Source organism: Sceloporus undulatus, chromosome 4, assembly GCF_019175285.1.
Source record: "Sceloporus undulatus isolate JIND9_A2432 ecotype Alabama chromosome 4, SceUnd_v1.1, whole genome shotgun sequence".
In the NCBI taxonomy this organism is placed as follows: Eukaryota; Metazoa; Chordata; class Lepidosauria; order Squamata; family Phrynosomatidae; genus Sceloporus; species Sceloporus undulatus.
In genome coordinates this window covers 249,382,971-249,404,576 of record NC_056525.1, presented here as the reverse complement: position 1 = coordinate 249,404,576, position 21,606 = coordinate 249,382,971, and the positions used below count along the sequence as shown (strand labels likewise).

Below are 21,606 nucleotides of genomic sequence, written 5' to 3'. Positions count from 1 at the left end.
TGTGTGTGTGTGTGTGTGTGTGTGTGTGTGTGTGTGTGTGTGTGTGTGTGAAGACTATAATGATAATTATTTAAGGGCATGGAGGAGGAGATGGATTTTTAACCCGATGGAGTTAATTACCTTTGCAGGTAAGTTTCTGACTCCATTGGTATGAATCCTGAAGTACTGTTGAAAACATGTTTGGCAGAATGTTTGGAAAATTCACTATGCAATGACTGTGGGATTTCTTGAGGGAGGGAGGGAAGGAGGGAAGAAAAATAATGTTGAAACCCACTTTCTTTGGCTGTAAATGTTCCTTCTTTCCTACGCAGAGGACCCGCTTGGATTTAACCTTCTGTCGCCACTCCTAAGGGGTAAGGGGCTTCTCTCCCTTAATCCAGCAGGTGCTGCAGCCTGAAGAAAGGATTTGTGTTTGCATTAGCTGAACTGAAAGAAAGTGCTTTAGTGATTGCAAAGCAAGATGGAGTCCTGGTGAACTCCAGTTGTGAAACAAGATGATGTTGCCTCTGCTGTTGGGAGAAATGCATTGCTCCCAGTGGACACCCTGTCAAGCAGTCAGAAGCAGGTTGGCAGGCAGTCCGGTTGGACACCCTGATGGTGCCAAAGCTGAATGCAATAAGGAAATGAGGAGCCAGGCAGGGGGGAGTGGGCTTCAACCTCCATAGGTTGCAAACTGGGGGCGGGAGGGTGGTGTCAGCCACATTCACCCATCTGGTGTTCTTGAACACTGTGCGGAGGCCTCCCTCTGCCCTAGGAAGGAGATGGCCGCTAGTCGGAGAGGCAGTGGTTGCTTGACGAGGAGAGAACAAAAGGGCTGAATCGGTCTGATTGTGTGGCTTGAATAACTCCGTCGCCTCCTTTGTCCAGGTGTTGCTGCTGTGCCCTCCTAACGGTCCTCTGGAAACAACGAAGAATGCAAAAATGCTCACAGAGGTTCCCTGCCCCTGAATTTGTCCTGTGAGATTCCAAGGGTTTTGTACACCAAAGACTTTTAAAACACTGAGCCAACCAATCTTGATAAGTTTGAACAAAACAAAAATACTTCGTTGCACTGTGGACTCTACCAAAGAAGGGTTCTGAACAGACTGACACTGGACTATGCTAAACCATTTGGGTCTAGAGTTGGATAGAATCTTGAACTGAGTCAGTGTGTTTTGCTTTGTCTTGATGTCTCTTAACTCTGCCATTTTCTGCACTGTGAAAACCAGAAAACTCTTCCATCCCACTCCACCCCATCCCTTTTTTCTTGGTTTGCATTGTGGTGATACAGAACTGTGCCTTGCTCATCTAAACATTTTTGTATTGTTAATTCTAATAAAATAAAGGTGCTGTGTTACAAGAATTGCATTGTCTGACCTGGTTTTTATGCACCCATAATGTTGGTGTGGGCACCTGTAATGAATATAAAGCCAAATGTCTTGTTCCTGCAGTGCTGAATGAGCATGAAGTGTCTACTTTACTGCCTCTCAGTGTCCCAAGAAATCTTAAACATGTATTCGAAGAGGCCTCCAACTTGATGTTCTTGAAGGCCTGGCCTTGTATCTAAAGCATGAATGTCAGAGCTGTGATGTCTTTGTGCACTGCAAGGCCACTCTAGGTGGTTTACTAAGGAAATTTTCTTAATGCAACAAACGGTTCTGTCGTGCCCAGCGGTTCTGATGCAAAGAAAGGCGCATGAGGTGAGAAGACTGAAGACTTGAAGATCTTCTGTGCCCTTTGGATGAACAAACATGGAGTTCTAAGCATAACCCTGCGCTGAAGGTTGATTCATGGATTGGTCACTTGTAGCTCTGCTGCAGCGTTTTTCCATGGCAGAGGAACTAAGACCATGGAGGAGATGTTTACAGTTGCAGGGGATTCATTAACCATATTTGAGCCTCATTGCTGGTGCTTTCTCTCTGTCTCTGTCTCTCTTTCTGTAAATTTTCAGCAATGATGAAACTGTGAAGTGGTTTTTAAGTGATAAAATGCATTTATATTTTTATCTCCTTTTCTCCCCTTCCCTCCAAGAAGCCAAGTTGCTTCTGCCCCTAACTAGCTCTGAATGGCTACTCTCACCCATGTCTCCTTACCTGCTGGCAGAGAAGGCCCCACACAGTAGCTACAGGTAATGTGAGCTTTGTTTCTTTCTGCTGCTGACTTCTCTGGTCTAATTGCTGTGTGTGTCTCTCCTCCCCTTTCTTCCACTCCTCCCCATCCCTTTCTTCATGCTCTCTTGCAGAGGTCCAGTTCCGTCCATACCGAACAGATGACTTCATCACCCGCCTCTACTACGAAACTCCGAGGTTCACAGTGCTGAACCAGACCTGGGTCTTGAAGGCCCGGGTTAACGACTCGGAGCGGAACCCCAACCTGTCGTGTAAACGGACCCTCTCCTTCCAGCTCATTCTCAAGAGCAAGATCAACTCCCCCATGGAGTGTTCGTTCCTGCTGCTCAAGGGACCTTACGACGACGTGAAAATCAACCCTGTGATCTATCACTTTGTCTTTACCAACGAGAACAACGAAACGGACTATGTGCCCCTCCCCATCATAGACTCTGTGGAATGTAACAAATTGCTGGCAGCCAAGAACATCAACCTGCGTCTCTTTATATTCCAGATACAGAAGTAAAGTGTAAGCAAAGCTTGGGCTTTTCCAGGTTTGACAGAGCGAGAGAGAGAGAGAGAAAGAGAAAGAATGCACCACTGAACCAGAGTTACCTCGTATGGCTGCCTCGGCCCCTTTATGATTCCACAGTTATTTGGTTATTTTAAAAGAACATTCTGCATGTGTGGTATACAACAAGCTTTTTGAGTGTGGTCGCTGCCTTCCTCATCTCTCTCCATCTCTGCCACAAATTAGGTGACTGGGGAGCTGGAATGATGTAGGCTGCCGACCAGGCCTAAGAGTCAGGAGGAAAAGCTGCCAACCACCACCAGTCAATACATTATGAAAAGGCTGCATCTGTGTCATGGTTGTATGTGATCTCCACAAGATAGTGTCCAAGTGGTTGCGGGTCAGGGTCCTTGGTGCCCTCTGACCTGGCGGGTGGCAGTTCTGTCGATACTAACAAGCATCATGCAGAGTCTGAAAGTGATGAGTTCTGTCCTTATTTTACTGGAATAAAATAAATGTGGAGTGTCAGGGTGGGAGAGGTTCTCAAGAAGACAAGACACCTTCAGGGACCCCAGTCAAGGGGAATATATTGTTGTTGTTGTTATTGCCAGGCTGCTTCTAGCTAGGCTGAAGTGCCACATTCCACAGAGGAGCAAGTCTTGCTGGGGGAAGTGCTTTATAGCACAAACGGGCAGCAGAGCACTACAGTGTTCTTCAATTGGTTTATCAATAGTCCAAATCATTCCCCTTCCCAACTTTTCACAGTTGGGTGAAACTGGTGACTGGTATAGAGCATTTGAAGCAGGGCTAGGCTTAAAAGAAGGTTTGTGTTGATAAACTCGATTGTTTAAAAGTTGCTGGCCCTTGCACACGGGAGGTGGCACCCTCAGTGCGCTCTGAATTGCATTTCACAAAGAGAAGTAAACCAGAGATGGGTCTCTTGTCATCCCCAGTGCTGCCCTGTTTGTCCTGTTCTCTCTTACCCCACATTGACCCACAGCTCCCCCATCCCCAAGCAGGCTTGATCTGACAGACTAAATAAGAACATCTGTAGGACTGACCCAAACCAGTGCAGGACTCTCGGAATGCAGGGTGACTTATTCTGTCTGTTTTTGGGAACTTTCCCAATACCTTTTTTTATTTTGTTTCCTTGTGCAAATGAGTTAACAGGCTCTTCTAAGTAATTATGCAATTTTACCATGTGATTTTATGTATGTAAAAATAAATAGAACAAGTTTATGGATGAGGATAGTTGGGGGCCGTTCACCAAATTTCAACAAGATCTACAGGGATATTTTGCTTGATGCTCTTATACGTATTTTAAAGAGGTGGTGGGGGGAATTGGTGGGAAATGAAGACATACTGTGTATCATGAGGAACTCATATGTTAATACTGTGCATTCAAGATTATTTTTCCCCTCTCCTTCAGCTTCCCCACCCCAGTTTGTTATTTTGTTTTTGTTTAAATGAGGCTGCGTTAGGTGGCGATTTACACTTTATATGGACTAATTGGATCAGGTATCTTTTTGTAAAACGTGATAATCCATTGCAGGTGCTTTCTTTCCTGGGATCTGTGCTGCTAAGGGGTGACAAAATAGTTCCATCCCCTAGTTTTCATGTCCCACCCACCTCCTCCTCCTTTCAACCTCCTAATCATCGTAAAGGCAGACAACAAGCTTTTAAAATATATTTAGAAAGGTGAGAAGTGAGTCTGTGATGGCCCTCGGGAGTTCTGGTTTCACCAAACTATGTCCGTCTTTAAATATGCCAGGTGTCTGACACCCCTCTTGGATTCAGCGTCTCAGGCAGGGCAACCAACTCTTGGTGGGTTTATCTGTTGCACAATCGACTAAAAGCTGTGGCAAGTCACAAGATTTGCAAGCCTTGTGGCATGAGAAAATGTTGTGGTATATACTGAGTAGGGGAAAGCAAAATATGCCCAGATTTACTGTGACAGAGGACTGGCAAGGGATTCAGTTAGGGGAGAGAGTGATGTCTGCATCTAGACTGTTCCTGGTTTTGCAGAAAGCTTGGGTTTGAATGACTCTCCTTTAGCTATTTCAGATGGCAGTACTTGGTCTCAGAACTTGAGGATAGAACTTCTGGTCTGCATGTGAATGGGATATATGGATTATCCTGGCTGGGACAATAAGGTGAACGAACAGTTGTGCCCTTCAGAGGGAGAACCTGCCAGCCACGTATGTTGCTGTTTCTGTTCATATTGGCAGCAATTGGCTAATTAGGGTGTGTTACTGGCACAGGGTTGTCAAAAGCACAAGATAGTTGTCTGTAATTCTTGCTCTGACACTTTTAATCTTACTCTGAATCACAAGATAGCATCTCCAAAAAAAAATAAAAAAAAAATAGGCTACCTGCTGTTTTCCTTTTTGATAATGGACAGTTCTAAGAGCTGGCATCTTGCAGGTTTGGCCCTTAAACTCACCCACTAAAGGCAGAATACAGTTTAGAGCAAGATTTACCCTGGGCCAAATGAATGGGCACCTGATGCCACCTTTCTTGCATTTGGGAATGCAAGTCAGTGCTGAATGCATTTCCAGATGTCTTTGGAACCAATACATGATCCTTGAGGGCTGAAAGCAAACAACCTGCACCGACCTAATGTAGGTCACAGAGCTGTAGCACAAGAAAGTATCCTCTTTCTGATGCCCAAAGATTTGATCAGTCAGTGGTTAAAGTTGCCTCCCTTAAATTGTCGCCAGTATTAGCAGCACTCTTCCTCCTTAGATTGGAGTAGGTGATCTTTCCCTATCCCACTCATTTACTGGAGGGGCTTCAGAAAGAAGGACAGATAAATTACCTCCCAATGTTTGGTGCAGAGTTTGAAAATCTGTAGTTCCAGAGATTGATAGGCTTGCTCCAGATATACTTCTGAGTAAAAGTGATTTGAGCGGGAAAGCTTCCGCAGCCACTCTTGGTAAAGCAATTGGAAAAGATTCATCTTGCTGTTCAAATGGAAAAGGCAAGTTCATCCTATGGGAGCAAGCAGTGCCTTGTGATGTCTACAATGTGGGAGCTGTGCCTGGGTTCACCATTCCACAGCCTAGAAGGGAAGGCACCTTTAGGGAATAAGTATTCCAGGTCTGAAGTTGCCAAGAAGGTGAGGCAGTGCCAACAAAGTTTGTTAGGCTGTACCTGGCAAGTGCTAGTAACATACACAGTTCATAATGAGGCAGATGGTAACTCATGCATTTGGGCTCTAGAAGGTGGCAAGCTTAATGGAGTTTTCCTACCTTTCTGGCCTAGGATTTTATTGGCCAGCGTCAGTATTTCTCTACATCTGAACAGCCAGGCCATCATCCCAGGGAGTCTTGTGAACCTTTTACTTGCTGGGTCATCTGAGTGCCAGATGCTTTTCACCCTAAAGTCCCTTTTCTTTAGGACAGCCTTTCCGCAGCCTCAGGCCTTCCAGATGCTCTCTGGCTTCAACATATCCTTCGTGTTGGTAGGAAGATGGCAGGTTCTCTAAAAGCAACCACAGATTGATATTGGGGTATTGGGGGGGGGTCTACATTGACCTGACCATCATAAAAGTGCTGCTGCTCCCTTCCTATGAACACTTTCTTAAGAACATAGGCGCAGTTTAGGCCAGAACTTTCTTTCTGGTTGTCCAGCAAGACATTGCTGGCTACTGATGGCTGGAGACAAGAGAGGACTGTTGTGTGGAGGACTTGGGCTATGAATACATCACTCTTTCTATCAGCATCTTTCCGGGTTTTTCTTTTTTTTGCTGGGCAAGGGGAGAAGGGGTTTTGCAGCAGGCTTCCTTCTCTAAATGTGACTGCAGGATATCTTGATTTTGCCTTTGAAAAACAAGACTCTTACCACATCCTTTCCCTCCTCTGCAAAAGACATTCTAGTGCATGGGTGGGAACCATGTAGCCATTGTTTTACTGCAGCTCCCAGCAGTCCTCACTGCTCACTGTCTTGGCTGGGACTGATGAGAGTTGTCACACAGCCCCCCCCCCCCGCATTCCTTGGTAGAGCCAGCTTAGCAGTCTCCCATTGGCAGCTGTTCACAGGCTGCCTATCTTCCCTTTCTCCTATGTAAACAGAAGGAGCAACTTGTACATACCATGGCATGGACTGGCATCCATTGCCAGGCTCTCAACTGTCCAGAGTTTCTGAGGTGGCAGCAGTGTCCTAACTGTGTACTGGATTGCCCTTGTCTCCGTCTCAGGTTTTCCTCGGGTGTCATCTGATCATGTTAGCAGAATAATTCTTTCTGAAATCTGAGCCCAAGGTGTGGTTGTCCACAGGACTTTCCCAGAAATGAAGAGAACAGCTTTGACTGAGAAATCTGTTCATATGAAGGACAAAGTGTTTTGAAGGGATGGGGGAGCTGAGCAGGTGTGGCGAGTGGAGTTTTGCAAGAGTGGCAAGAGTGATGTGTTGTTGCTGGCTGCCTCCGGATGGAAATGAGAGAGAGAGAGAGAGGATGGGTGAGTGAGTGAATGAGAATAATATGGGCCTCTGTCTGGGGACTGGTGCCAGCCAAACTCAGCACTGCCAGCATCATTGCTTTCCTGCTTCATCCTCATTCTCCCTTCTCACCTCCTCCTCCTCCTCCTCCCTCCTCCTAGGCTGCCCTGCCCTTACTTAACAGGACTCTGTCCGATTTCTACTTGGTAGCTGAGCCTTACCTGTCTAGTCCCGCACTAGACGCCTAAAGATTGTAGCATGCTTCTCCATGCCAGGAACCTGACGGCTGGCAGACCACAAACCTCCTTACAGTATTCACTGTGGGTAATTTATTTAAACTAGCGAATGTAGAGTTTAAAAATAATTTAAAAAGAAAGAAAAACTAATGGTTTGTTTGCAAGATTGTATGTCCTTTGTACTTGGCCTGATTTTGCATTCTTTGTGTTCCTGTCAGTTTCTCATTTCCTTTCTCTTTTTTGTTGTTGTGATCATGAAGAGAGGGGTTCTCTGAAGGACCTTCAGAACTCAGCTGGAAACCCCTGATGATGTAGAGGAGAAAATGGGGGGTGGGAGGAGGTTTCAGTCTCCAGGACCTTTGGCATTGCCCCCCCACCGGCTGGCAAGGGCGAGACATGTGGGGCAAGAAGAGCGGCGAGGGGGCTGGGACTTGGTCCAGCGTGGCAGCTGGGCCACTTCTTTGTAGCTTTCTCCTGCTTCCCTTCCACCCGTCTGTCTTCCCCATTTTTAGTTTAATTTAATTTAATTTTTTTTTTTTTGCAAGCACTAAAACATTTACGTAAACGGCTTTTAAAAGACAAGGAATGGTTTTAATGTTGTGGGGAATGATTTCTTTTGTTCCTTTGTGGTCTGCGTTTGTTTGAAGTTTCTGTATGTAATGTAGTTTAAAAAAAATATTGCCAAACCACGCTGTGTGTCTGCGTGCGTCTGTCTGCGAATGACCAAAGCGTGGATTCTTCCCAGGACTTAGCCAAAAAGTGGGGAGTTGAATTTGGGAAAGGTGTATGTTCAGATTTGGGCATATTGCACAGGTATGTGTGTTGGGGGAGGGGGTGCCAGAGAATACCCCCAACCAGTATTTAATAGGGGAATTTTAACAGTTCAAGTAAAGCTGCTTAGAGGGCTAAAAGCAGGGATCAAACCTGTGTATACCAGTTCCAAGAAACAGAACTCCAGAATGCAGGGTCCAAATGTAATTTTATTTGTAGATCAAAGGGAATCGCCACTCATGCAAAGACACTCAGCCACATATATATTCATCATCATCATCATCATCATCATCATTATTATTATTATTATTAACCTTTATTTATAAAGCGCTGTAAATTTACACAGTGCTGTACATACAATCTTTTTAACTGGATGGTTCCCTGCCCTCAGGCTTACAATCAAAAGACACGACACAAAGGGAGTGGTGGAGGGGAAGGGGCCTCTCTAGTAGGATAATACATATAAGATACATAGCAATATAGGAAATGAACAGACAACAAAAACATCAAATAGCAAGTGACAATTATGCAATGCCTGGGAACGCTGCCCTGAACAGGATGGTCTTCAACTCCGTTTTGAAGCTGGTTAAAGAAGTGGTGGCTCTTGTTTGCGGGGGAAGAAGTCATGAGCTCACAATATAAAAGGTGGTAGCAGATACTGCAGAGGGCAATACAGTACAGATTCCAGAAGCATAGGTTCCAGTTGCGAGAGTCTGAAATGATGTTGCTCAAGGAGTCAGGTGAGATACTGCCAGAATGCCTGCCTGACCTCAACAAGACCAAATCGGTCGTCCCTACAGAGGCATATTTATAGGGCAAAACATACCCCAGGGATTAAAAGGAAGTTTCCTGGAGGCAAGAATGAGAAGGGAACTTGTAAATGGCCAGACAATGAGTGCAAATGCCTCTGGACAAGGCAGTTATACTTCCAGGGGGAAGTATTCTTGGATTTCTGTTCAAGTGCAAGCCCCAGGTCTATCACCCACCATCGCTCTGATCAAAGAAGAGCTTACGCAGATTCCAGTCTTAATTTATCCTGGCCATGTGCTTTAGCTTTCTCCCATGCTGAGCCACTTGGATCTCCTTATAACATGGCTAGTTTCTTGCATTGGGAATGCCCAGTCGGCTACATGCCTAAAACATCCCTTTTGATATCGACAGGAAGGAGGCTAGACCTTGAGGTTGGCTGAAAAATAGTTGTCTTCTGGAAGAAATCTCCCTCCTTTTGAGAAAAAGAGGATTTGGGGGTCTCCTGTACACTAAAGATTTCAAAGGGATCTTGGAGCACCTTTGAGACTAATTGAAAGAAGATTATTCTTAGCATAACATTTCATAGACTTGGAGGAAGATTGGAAAGAGCAGAATTACAGTATTTACACAAACTCTAGCCTCTCGATGGTGGTTTCCTGGCACAGTAAATATATTTTAACACTACTTAATACCCAGCTTCATGAGGGCTCTCTCAGCCAGTTCATCGAACTTTCTGACCTGGTTCCTGGACAGTGTCACGCTACATTCAATAACCCTCCACCATTCATATGGTTATCTAGTCATCTTGGCTTTAGGCAACCTCTTTCTGCCTTTGTCCCCCACACTTTCAGAGGAAAACGGGAGGTGTCTCAAGAAACCAGGATGGATGACTAAGGAACTTCCAGTGGAGCTGAGTTTTAAACGGAACATGTGCAGTCAGCCCTCCTTATCCTCGGATTCTTTATCCATGGATTGAAGATATTCCAAAAGATTATAAATTCCTAATAGCAAACCTTGATTTTGCCATTTTACTGTATATAAGGGACACCATTTTACTCTGCTATTATGTTTAATGGGACTTGAGCATCCATGGATTTTGTATCCACAGGAGGTCCTGGAACCAAACTCCAGCGGGTAACAAGGACCCACTGTATAAGAAATGGAGAGGAAGGGAAACCAGCAAAGAGGAATTCAAACAAATAGCCTGTGTCAGGGTAAAGTCAGAAAAGCTAAAGTGCAGAAGGAGCTCAGGCTTGCAAGAGGTTAAGAACAATAAAAAGGGTGCTTGGGGGTATGTCCATGAGCAGGGTATAACCAAATGTTTGATAGTGTTTTAACTTGGACTGTTTTAGGTTTGTAAGCCACCTTGAGTCCCTGTCCTGGGAGGAAGAAAGGATATAAATAACCATAACGGCAACGATGATGTTGAGCTTTACAAGTCATAACCAGCACTTTGAATTGTGCCCAGAAACAGACTGACAGCCAGTGTAGCTGTTGCATCAAGGGAGCTGTATGCTTCCTGTACCCAGATCCAGTTAGCAATCTGGCTGCAGCTCTTTGGACCAGATGAAGTTTCTGAACACTCTTCAAAGGCAGCCCCACATAACGACAACTGGGATATGACTAAGGTATGTGTCACCATAGCCAGATCTGATGTCTGACAAAACGGGCGCAACTGGCACACAACTGTGCAAATGCTCTCCTAGCCATTCCTGAAACCCAGGTTTCCAAGCTTAGCGCTGAATCCAAAAGCACACACAAGTTGTGAACCTTTGTCTTCAGGGAGAGGGTAACCCAGTGCTTCCCAGACTTTGGTCCTCCAGATGTTTTGGACTTCGGCTCCCAGAATTCCTAACTGCTGCCCAGGCTGGCTGGGGTTTCTGGGAACTGAAGTCCAAAACACATGGAGGACCAGCACAGGCTGAATCCCTATTCCCAGATCTGACTTTGGTCAGAAGCACTCTGTCTTGTCTGGGTTAAGCTTCAATTTGTTTGCCCTCATCTAGTCCACTAATGATAAAAGGACTTGTGGTGGAAAAGGCTTGCGGTGGAAAGGAGTATTAGAGTCGGGTGTCATCCTCATACTGATGCCAGTGAACCCGAAAACTCTGGACAGTGTCTCCCAGTGGTTGGATGTATGTGTTAAATAGCATGGGAGACAGAACTGAACCTTGAGGGACCCAAGGGGTCGAACAGGAGTCCCCCAGGACCACCTTCTGGCTTCATCCCTCCTGGAAGAAACAAGGCTAGTGTAAATCAATGTCACCGCGTTCCATCGGCAAGGCAACCAAGAAAGAGACCATGGTTGATATCAAAAGCCACCAAGAGGTCCAGCAGAACAAGAGGGACAACCCCAGCCTTAAGCTCCTACTGCAGGTCATCCACCTACTTGCTGTTCACCGCTATGATCTTTGGAATAGTGGTATATAAATAAAACAAATTTATTATTATTACATGACCAAAGCCATCTCTGTCCCACAACCTGATGTGAAACCAGATTGAAATGGGTCTAGACAACCTGTTTCATCCAGAAACCCCTGGAGCGGAGAAGCCACCAGACATTCCAGAATCTTACCAAAAATTGAAATGTCAGAGACTGGCGGACAATAATCCAGAATGGAGGGATCCAGGGATGGCCTTTTTAGTACAGTAATGGTTTTGGAACAACCTCCTTCAGGCAATTTGGAACTTTGCTCTGTTTTAGAATCATAAAATTGTAGAGTTGGAAGAGATGCCAAGGGCCCCGATCCAGTCCATCCCCATTTTGCCATGCAGGAAATCCCAATCAAAGCATCCCCAAAAGATGGCAATCCAGCCTCTGCTTAATGACCTCCAAGGAAGGAGACTCCACTACACTCCGAGGAAGGAGTCTGTTCCACTGTCGGACAGCCCTTACTCTCAGGAAGTTCTTCCTAATGTTGAGGTGGAATCTCTTTCCTTTCAGCTTGCATCCATTGTTCCGGGTCCTGTTCTCTGGAGCAGCAGAAAACAAGCTTGCTCTTTCCTCCTCAATATGACATCCCTTCAAATATTTAAACAGGGCTATCATATCACCTCTTAATCTTCTTTTCTCCAGGCTAAACATCCCCAGCTCCCTAAGTATTCCAGGTGGGGCCTGACCAAGGCAGAATAGAGTGGCACTTTACTTCTCTTGATCTGGACACTAGATGCAGCCTAAAATCGCATTGGCCTTGTTTGCTGCCGCATCGCACTCGACTCATGTTCAACCTGTGGTCTACTTGGACTCCCAGATCCCTTTCACACATATAAGTCTCTCGTTCAGCCAGGTGTCCCCCATGATCCTATATCTGTGCATTTCTTTATTCTGCCCTAAGTGCAGGACCTTACATTTCTCTGTGTTGGGTTTCATTTTGTTAGCTTTGGCCCAGCTTTAGAGGCAGAGAAGAAATTTGCCTTGCTGCCTCTATGGCTGCAGAGTAGGTCCTAAGACAGTCTCCCTTAGAATCTTGTCTCAGGCTGCATCCGCACTGCAGAAATAATCCAGGTTGACACCACTTTAACTGCCGGGGCTCAATGCTATGGGATTCTGGGAATGGTAATTTGTTGTGGCACCAGAGCAGAGCTCCAAAGGATGGAGACATAGCAGTTATATCATTATTACTATTGTTGTTATTATTATTTACCCTACTCTCCCCATGTATCGAGGTGGGGACAACAATTAACAAACAACATCACTTAAAACACACATCATTTTATCACATATATATATATATATATATATATATATATATATATATATATATATTGTATTATACATTCTATTTTATTTATATCCCGCTATTTTCCCCAAATTGGGACTCAATTTAATAAATAAATAAATAATATTTAATTAAAAAACCACAATATAATACAATAAATAATACAAAAATAAATAAAACAAAATTAAATTAATTATTAAATTAAATTAAAATGAAATGAAAAAATGCAATTAAAAGATGCAAGTGAGCCTTAAACAGAATTAAACTGCTGTATTTAAATGTGTATGTATCTATATCTATATCTATATCTATCTTGGGCCCAACTTGGGAGAAAGGTGGGATAAACATAAAATATGTATTATATTATATATTCTATTTTATTTATATTCTGCTGTTATCCCAGAATTGGGACAGTTTTAAAAAATTAAAAATTACTTTAAAAAAAATACAATAAAATACAAAATACAAAAATAAAATTAAATAATTAATTAAATTAATTAAATTATTAAAATAAATAAAAAGAACAATTAAAAATACAAAATCAAACCTTAAAATAGATTTAAACAACTATATATATATATATATATATATAAAATATATATATAAATAAAATAAAATAATTATTAAATTAACTATTAAATTAACTTAAAATTAAAAATACAATTAAAAATACAAAAGCAAGCCTTAAAAAAGAATTAAATTACTGTGTGTGTATATATAAAGATGGCAGGTGCTCGTAAAAGCAACCACAGAGTGATGTCGGGGGTATTGGGGAGGGGGGCCGTACATGGACCTGACCATCATAAAGTTGCCCTTGCTGCTCCCCTATCCGATGAACACTTGCTTAAGACATAGCGCGTTTAGGCCAGACTTTCTTTCTGGGTTGTCCAGCAAGACATTGCTGGCTACGGATGGCTGGAAGACAAAGAGGACTGTTGTGTGGAGACGACTTGGTCTATGAAATACATCAACTCTTGCTATAGCACTTTCCGGGTTTGTCTTTTTTTTTTGGCTGGGGCAAGGGGAGAAAGGGGTTTTTCAGCAGGCTTCTTCTCTAAATGTTGACCTGCAAGGATAGCGTGTTTTGCCTTTGAAAAACAAGACTCTTAGCCAAATCCTTTCCCTCCTCTGCAAAAGACAGATTCTAGTGCATGGGGTGGGAACCATGTAGCCATTGTTTTTAACACTGCAGCTCTGCCCAGCACGCCTCACTGCTCACGTGTCCTGGCTGGGAAGGTAAGGAAGAAGTTGTCACACCAGTCCCGTCCCCCCCCCCCCCCGAATTCCTGGTGCAGATGGTCCCTTTATCTTGGTAGAGCCAGCTTAGCAGTCTCCCCATCGGCCAGCTATTCAGCAGGCGGCCAATCTCCCTTTCTCCTATGTAAACAGAAGGAGCAACTTGGACATACAATGGCATGGACTGGCATCCATTGCCAGGCTGCAACTGTCCAGAGTTTCTGAGGTGGCCAGCAGTGTCCTAAACTGTGTACGGATGGCCCTTGTCTCCGTCTCAGGTTTTCCTCGGGTGTCTCTGATCATGTTAGCAGAATCAGGCTTTCTGAAATCTGAGCCCAAGGTGGTGGTTGTCCACAGACTTTCCCCCGAAATAAGAAGAAACAGCTTTGACTGAGAAATCTGTTAACATATGAGGACAAAGTGTTTTGAAGGATGGGGAAGCTGAGCAGGTGTGGCAGTGGAGTTTTGTCAAGAGTGGTTAAGAGTGATGTGTTGTTGCGCTGGCTGCCCTTCCGGATGGAAATGAGAGAGAGAAGAGAGGATGGTTGAGTGAGTGAATGAGAATAAATATGGGCCTCTGTCCTCTGGGACTGGTGCAAGCCAAACTCAGCACTCTTGCCAGCATCTTGGCGTTCCTGCTTCATCCTCTTCTCCCTTCTCACCTCCTCCTCCTCCTCCCCCCTCATCCAGCTGGCCCATGCCCTTAACTTAACAGACTCTGTCGCGATTTCTACTGGGTAGCTGGAGCCTTAACCTGTCTAGGTCCCCGCTAGAACCCTAAAGATTGTAGCATGCTTCGTCCATGCCATGAACATGATGGCTTGGCAGACCACAAACCTCCTTACAGTATCACTGTGGGTATTTAGTGAAACTAGACGGAATGTTTAAGTGTAAAATAATTTAAAAAGAAAAAAACGAATGGTTTTGTTTGCAAGGATTGTATGTCCCTTTGTACTTGGCCTGATTTGCATTCTTTGTGTTCCGGTCAGTTTCCTCAGTTCCTTTCTCTTTTTTTTGTTGTTGTGATCATGAAGAGAGGGTTTCTCTGAAGGACCTCCGAACCGCCTGGAAACCCCCGTGATGATTAGAGGAGAAAATTGGGGGTGGGAGGAGGTTTTCACAGATCTCCAGGACCTTGGCATTGCAGTCCCTGCTGGCCCCGCCGCCAACACCGCACATTGCCGCCGCCACCCGCCCCCCCACCGGCTGGCAAGGGTGAGACATGTGGGGCAAGAAGAGCGTGAGGGGGCTGGGACTTGGTCCAGCGTTGGCGCTGGGACACTTCTTTGTAGCTTTCTCCTGCGTCCCCCTTCCCTTCCACCCCGTCGGTCTCCCATTTTTAGTTTTAATGAATTGAATTGTTTTTTTTCAAGCACGAAAACATTTACCGTAACGCTTTAAAAGACAAGGAATGGTTTTTAATGTTGTGGGAATGATTCTTTTGTTCCTTTGTGGTCTGGCGTTTGTTTGAAGGTCTGTATGTATTGTATGTAAAAAAAATATTGCCAACCACGCTGTGTGTCTGCGTGCTCTGTCCTGCGATGACCAAAGCGTGATTCTTTCCAGACTTAGCCAAAAATGGGAGTTGAAATGTTTGGGAAAGGTTAGGTTCAGATTTGGGCATATTGCACAGGTAGTGTGTTGGGGGGGGTGCCAGAGAATACCCACAACCAGTATTTTAATAGGGGAATTTTTAACAGTTTACAAGTAAAGCTCTTAGGGGCTAAAAGCCGGGATCAAACCTGTGTATACCAGTTCCATTCCAGAAACAGAACTCCAGAATGCAGGGTCCAATGTAATTTTATTTGTAGATCAAAGGGATCGCCACTACATGCAAAGACACTCAGCCACATATATATTCATCATCGCATCATCATCATTAGTATTAACCTTTATTTTATAAACACTGTAAATTTACACACGCTGTACATACAATCTTTTAACTGGAACGGTTCCCTGCCCTCAGGCTTACATCAAAAGACAACGACACAAAAGGAGTGGTGGAAGGCGAAGGGGCCTCTCTAGTAGGATAATACAGATAAAATACATAGCAATATAGGAATGATTCAATAAAACATACAACAAAAAGAACATCAAATAGCAAGTGACAAATTAATGCAATCCTGGGAACGCGCCCTGAACAGGAGGTCTCACTCCGTTTTGAAGCTAGTTAAAAGAAGTGGTGGCTTCTTGTTTGCGGGGGAAGAAGTCATGAACTCACAATATAAAAGTGGTACAATACTGCAGAAGGGCAATACAGGGGTTAAAAACAGAGTCCCAGAGCATAGGTTCCAGGTTTGCGAGAGTCGGAAAGATGTGGTGCGCAAGGAGTCAGGTGAGATACTGCCAGATGCCTGCCTGACATCACAATACCAAAATCGGCGGTCGTCCATACAGAGGCATGTTTTATAGAGGGCAAAACATACCCCAGGGATTTAAAATGAAGTTTCCTGGAGCAAGAAGGAGAAGGTAACTGTAAATGGCCAACAATGAGTGCAAATGCCTCGGACAAGGCAGTTAGACTTCCAGGGGGAGTAATCTTGGATTTTCTTTCAAGTGCAAGCCAAGCCCCAGGGCTAGATCACCCACCATCGCGCATCAAAGAAGAGCTAAGCAATGCCAGTCCTTAATTTATCCGGGCCATGTGCTTTAGCTGCTCCCATGCTGAGCCACTTGATCTCTTATAACAGTGGCCTAGTTTCTTGCATTGGAAATGCCCAGGTCGGCTACATGCATAAAACTCCCTGTGAGACAATTTGATATCGACGGAAGGAGGCTAGAACCTTGGGGTTGCTGAAAAATAGTTGTCCTTCTGGAAGAAATTCTCCCTCCTTTTGGAGAAAGGAGGAGTTGGGGGTCTCCTGTACACGAAAGAGTTCAAAGGATCTTGGAGCACCTTTGAGACTAATTGAAAGAGCTTTTCTTAGCATAACAGTTCATAGACTTGGCGGAAGAGTGTGAAAGCAGGCCGAATTACGTAGTCTACACAACTCTAGGCCGCTCGATGGGGGTTTCCTGGCCACGCGAAATATTGTAACACTAGTGAATCCCCGCTTCTGAGGGCCTCTCAGCCGTTCATCAACTTTTGTTCTGGCCGGGTTCCTGGCCAGTGGTCACGCCTACATTCAATAACCCTCCCCACTTCATATGGTTATCTAGTCCCATCTTGGCTTAGGCACCTCTTCTGCCTTTGTCCCCCACACTTCATCAGAGAAAACGGGAGTTGTCTCAAGAAACCAGGATGGAGACTAAGGAACGTCCAGTGGAGCTGCAGTTTTAAACGGAACATGTGCAGTCAGCCCTCCTATCCCGGATTCTTTATCCTGGATTGAAAGATTCCAAAAGATTTAAAGTTCCTAATAGCAAACCTTGATTTTGCCATTTTACTGTATATAAGACACCATTTCTACTCTGTATTATGTTTTATGGGACTTGAGCATCCATGGATTTTGTATCCACAGGAGGTCCTTGGAACCAAAACTCCAGCGGGTAACAAGGACCCCCTGTATAAGAAATGGAGAGGCAGGGAAACCACCAAAGAGGAATTCAACAAATAGCCTGTGTCAGGGTAAGTCAAAAAGCTAAAGTGCAGAAGAGCTCAGCTTGCAAGGGTTAAGAACAATAAAAAGGGTGCTGGGGTATTTCCATGAGCAGGGTATAACCAAATGTTTGATAGTGTTTAAACTTGGACTGTTTTAGGTTGTTAAGCCACCTTGAGTCCCTGTCTGGGAGAAAGGCAGGATATAAAAACCATAACGGCAACGATGATGTTGAGCTTTAACAAGTCCAAACCAGCACTTTGAATTGTGCCCAGAAACAGACGGACAGCCGTGTAGCTGTTGCACCAAGGAGTCTTTAATGCTTCCTGTACCCAGATCCAGTTAGCAATCTGGCTTGCAGCTTCTTTGGACCAGAGGAAGTTTCTGAACATCTTCAAAGGCAGCCCCACATAGACAAGCTGGGATTGACTAAGGTAGTGTCACCACCATAGCCAGATCTGATGTCTGACAAACGGCGCAACTGGCACACAACTGTGCAAATGCTCTCCAGCCATTCCTGAAACCCAGGTTTCCAAGCTTAGCGTGAAATCCAAAAGCAAACACAAGTTGGAACTTTGTCTTCAGGGAGAGGGTAACCCAGTGCTTCCCAGACTTTGGTCCTCCAGATTTTTGGACTTCGTCTCCCAGAATTCCTAACTGCTGGCCCAGGCTGGCTGGGGTTTCTGGTAACGAAGTCCAAAAACACTGGAGGCCAACAAGCACAGGCTGAATCCTATTCCCAATCTTACTTTGGTCAGGAGCACTCTCTGTCTTGTCTGTTAGCTCAATTTGTTTGCCCTCATCTAGTCCACTAATGATAAAAGGGACTTGTGGTGGAAAAGGCTGTGGTGGAAGGAGTATTAGAGTCGGGTGTCATCCTCATACTGATGCCAGTGAACCTGAAAACTCTGGACAGTGTCCTCCCGTGGTGTGCATGTAGTGTTTTAAATAGCATGGGAGACAGAACGGACATTGAGGACCCAAGGGGTCGAATAGGAGTCCCCAGGACCACCTTCTGGCTTCATCCCTCCTGGAAGAAACAAGGCTCTAGTGTAAATCAATGTCACCGCGTTCCATCAGCAAGGCAACCAAGAAAGATACCATGGTTGATATCAAAAGCCACCAAGAGGTCCAGCAGAACAAGAGGGACAACCCCAACCTAAGCTCCTACTACAGGTCATCCACCTACTTTGCTGTCACCGCTATGATCTTTGGAATAGCGATATAAAATAAAACAAATTTATATTATTACATGACCAAAGCCATCTCTGTCCCACAACCTGATGTGAACCAGATTGAAATGGGTCTAGATAACCTGTTTCAATCCAGAAACCCCTGGAGCGAGAAGCCCACCAGACATTCCAGAATCTTACCAAAATTGAAATGTCAGATTGGCGGACAATAATCCGGAATGGAGGGATCCAGGGATGGCCTTTTAAGTAATGGTTTTGGAACAAACCTCCTTCAGGCAAGTTGAACTTTGCTCTGTTTTAGAATCATAATTGGTAGAGTTGGAAGAAATGCCAAGGGCCCTGACCAGTCCATCCCCACTTTGCCATGCAGGAATCCCATCAAAGCATCCCCAAAGATGGCAATCCAGCCTCTGCTTAATGACCTCCAAGGAAGGAGACTCCACTAACTCCGAGGAAGGAGTCTGTTCCACTGTCGGACAGCCCTTACTGTCAGGAAGTTCTTCCTAATGTTGAGGGGGAATCTCTTCCCGTCAGCTTGCATCCATTTCCGGGTCCTGTTCTCTGGAGCAGCAGAAAACAAGCTTGCTCCCTCCTCAATATGAACCCATCCCTCAAAGATTAAACAGGGCTATCATATCACCTCTTAACTTCTTTTCTCCAGGCTAAACATCCCCAGCTCCCTAAAGTATTCCAGGTGGGGCCTGACCAAGGCAGAATAGAGTGGCACTTTACTTCTCTTTGATCTGGACACTAGATGCAGCCTAAAATCGCATTGGCCTGTTTGCTGTGCACGCACTCAACTCATGTTCAACTGGTGGTCTACTTGGACTCCCAGATCCCTTTCACACATAAGTCTCGCTCGCAGCAGGTGTCCCCCATGATCTATATACTGTCTGGGCATTTCTTTATTCTGCCCTAAGTGACAGACCTTACATTCTCTGTGCTCTTGTTGGGGTTTCATTTTGTTAGCTTTGGCCAGCTTTAGAGGCAGAGAAGAAATTTGCCTTGCTGCCTCCATGGCTGCAGAGTAGGTCCTAAGGACAGCCTCCCCTTAGAATCTTGTCCAGGCTGCATCCGCACTGGGGGCAGGAAGATAAGCCATGGGGTTTGCAACGGGGGCACCGACTGCCGGGGCGGGGTGTGGGCTGGGGGCCGGGGCTCAATGCTATGGGATGCTGTTGTGATGATAAGTTGGTGGTTGGTGGCTCCAGAGCAGCAGCTCCAATGGATGGAGACATATGCAGTGTAGATCATTTACTGATGTGTTGTTATTAGTATTTACCCCTCTCGCTCGGTCGCCCTCACTGTATCAGGTGGTGGACAACAATTAACAACAACATCAGCCTTAAAACACACATCATTTTATCTATATCTATAGATAGATAGATAATGGTAGTTAACATCGTGCCTTTTTTATTTATGCCCACTATTTCGCGGCCCAAATTGTGCGTGGCAATTTAATAAATAAGTAAAGGTAATATTTATTTGAAAAACCACAGTAGGGGGGAATACAATAAATAATGACAACAATAAATTAAAACAAAATTAAGATGTTTCATTAGTAATTAAATTAAAATTGAATGAAAAAATGCAATTAAAACGAGGCAAGTGAGCCGTACCACTCGAATTAGCACGTGCTGGTTCTTAATGTGGTATTGTGTGCTATCGATACGCTAGACTCTCTTGGGTCGCGGTGGTCGGGGTGGTCGTGGTGGCCCAACTGTGGGAGAAAGGGGGTAAAGGCGTAAAATATTGATTCATGGGTGTGAGGTGATGGTCTAGTGGTATGTTATTCGTGCTGTCTGACCCGACTGGGTATCACGCGTGGGTGGGTGTGGGGAGGGGAGCCGGGGTTGGGGGGTGTTTTAAAAGGGGGGGTGTGCAGTGAGAAGTGGGGGTTGAGCGGTGGTTGACGGCAAGGAGCAGCTACATAGCGCGCGGCGTAGCGAGCGTGCGAAGCGCTATAGCGAGCCACAACAGGGGTCGAGGGCGACTAATTAAAGACGTACACGCATTAATGAATGAAGCTATTAAAATAAATACAAGAACTTCGAACAACTACAAGAACAACTCCAACCGTAAAATAGATTGTAAACACTATATATAGGTATGGATATATAGCTCCTATATTATACCCCGCGACCAGCAGAAAAACACTAAAATACCATTATGAAATTACTATTACTTAAATTCAAATTCAAAAAATGACAATTAACATACACAAGCAAGCCCTTCGACCCGCCTCCCCTACGGCTGTGTGTGGTGTGGGGGTCCCCACCCGCCCCCCACCCACAGCCGGTTTGCCTTCATTTTTTTCCGGCTGCCCTTTTGTACTTTTTCCACTTCTTTCCTTCCCGGTACTGTTCCCTTTACGTGCGTTTGCTTTCGCTTAGATAGGCCCCCCCCCCACACCCCATCCCTTGCCCTCTCTGTTGGTGGCCGCCTGGGTCCCAATTTCGCACATCGGGCGGACAGCCTAAAGCAATCAAACACGCCCCAAACGCGCAGGCCCCGCCCTGTCGGGGAGGAACGAGAGGCGTGGCCTAAGAGGAGGAGTGGCGCGGGCGTAGTCGCGTCAACGGTACACGAGGGCGGAGCCACTGCGGCGAGACCTCGCGCGATTGGGTGGGGCACACGCCAAGGAGAGTGGTTGCTCTCGGCGGACCAATGGGAAAAGGAGGGCCGGTTTGCGGGCGGCCAATGAGCGAGGTGCTCGTCGGGCGGGAAATGGTGGCTGCTGAGGGAGCCGAAAGAGGCGACTGCTGAGGCAAAAGGGCGGCGCGCGGGGAGAGAGATCCGGGCGTAAGTGAGGGATGCGGAGAAAGGGAGCCCGTCGCTCTCCTCTCTCTCTCTCTGCTCTCTCGCTGCGTCTCTCTCTCTCTCCTCCCTCCTCGCGTGAGGAGCCGCCTGCATAGAGAACAAAGCGGGGCAGGATTTAAGGGGAGTTTTGTGTGGGAGGAAAAGTTCCGTTTTTGGACGACACTCCCAGAATTCCCCCCCGCCACCACGCGGTGTCTGGGGAGCGTAGTCCCGAAAAAGTACTTTGTTCCTTTCCCAAGTCCCTAGTGTGGGGCGTTCGCAGTAGGTTTAGAGAGATCTGCTGGCTGAGGGGATGCTGGAACGA

The 21,606-nt window shown here is 45.5% G+C and overlaps 1 protein-coding gene and 1 long non-coding RNA gene across 2 annotated transcripts in view; both read left to right on the top strand.

Moving 5' to 3' along the window:
• The window catches only part of CYHR1 (cysteine and histidine rich 1), a 28,827-nt gene extending 20,863 nt beyond the window's left edge, over nt 1-7,964 (top strand). The window contains exon 4 of the mRNA XM_042461537.1: nt 2,222-7,964. Coding sequence (XP_042317471.1) covers nt 2,222-2,613 — 392 coding nt within the window. The 3' untranslated portion in view covers nt 2,614-7,964. The remainder of the gene's footprint in view (nt 1-2,221) is intronic.
• On the top strand, nt 33-1,342 carry LOC121927701. Its single transcript, XR_006103308.1, has 2 exons — nt 33-353; nt 868-1,342. It is a non-coding gene; the product is annotated as an uncharacterized LOC121927701 (long non-coding RNA).
• Nucleotides 7,965-21,606: the final 13,642 nt, after the last annotated feature.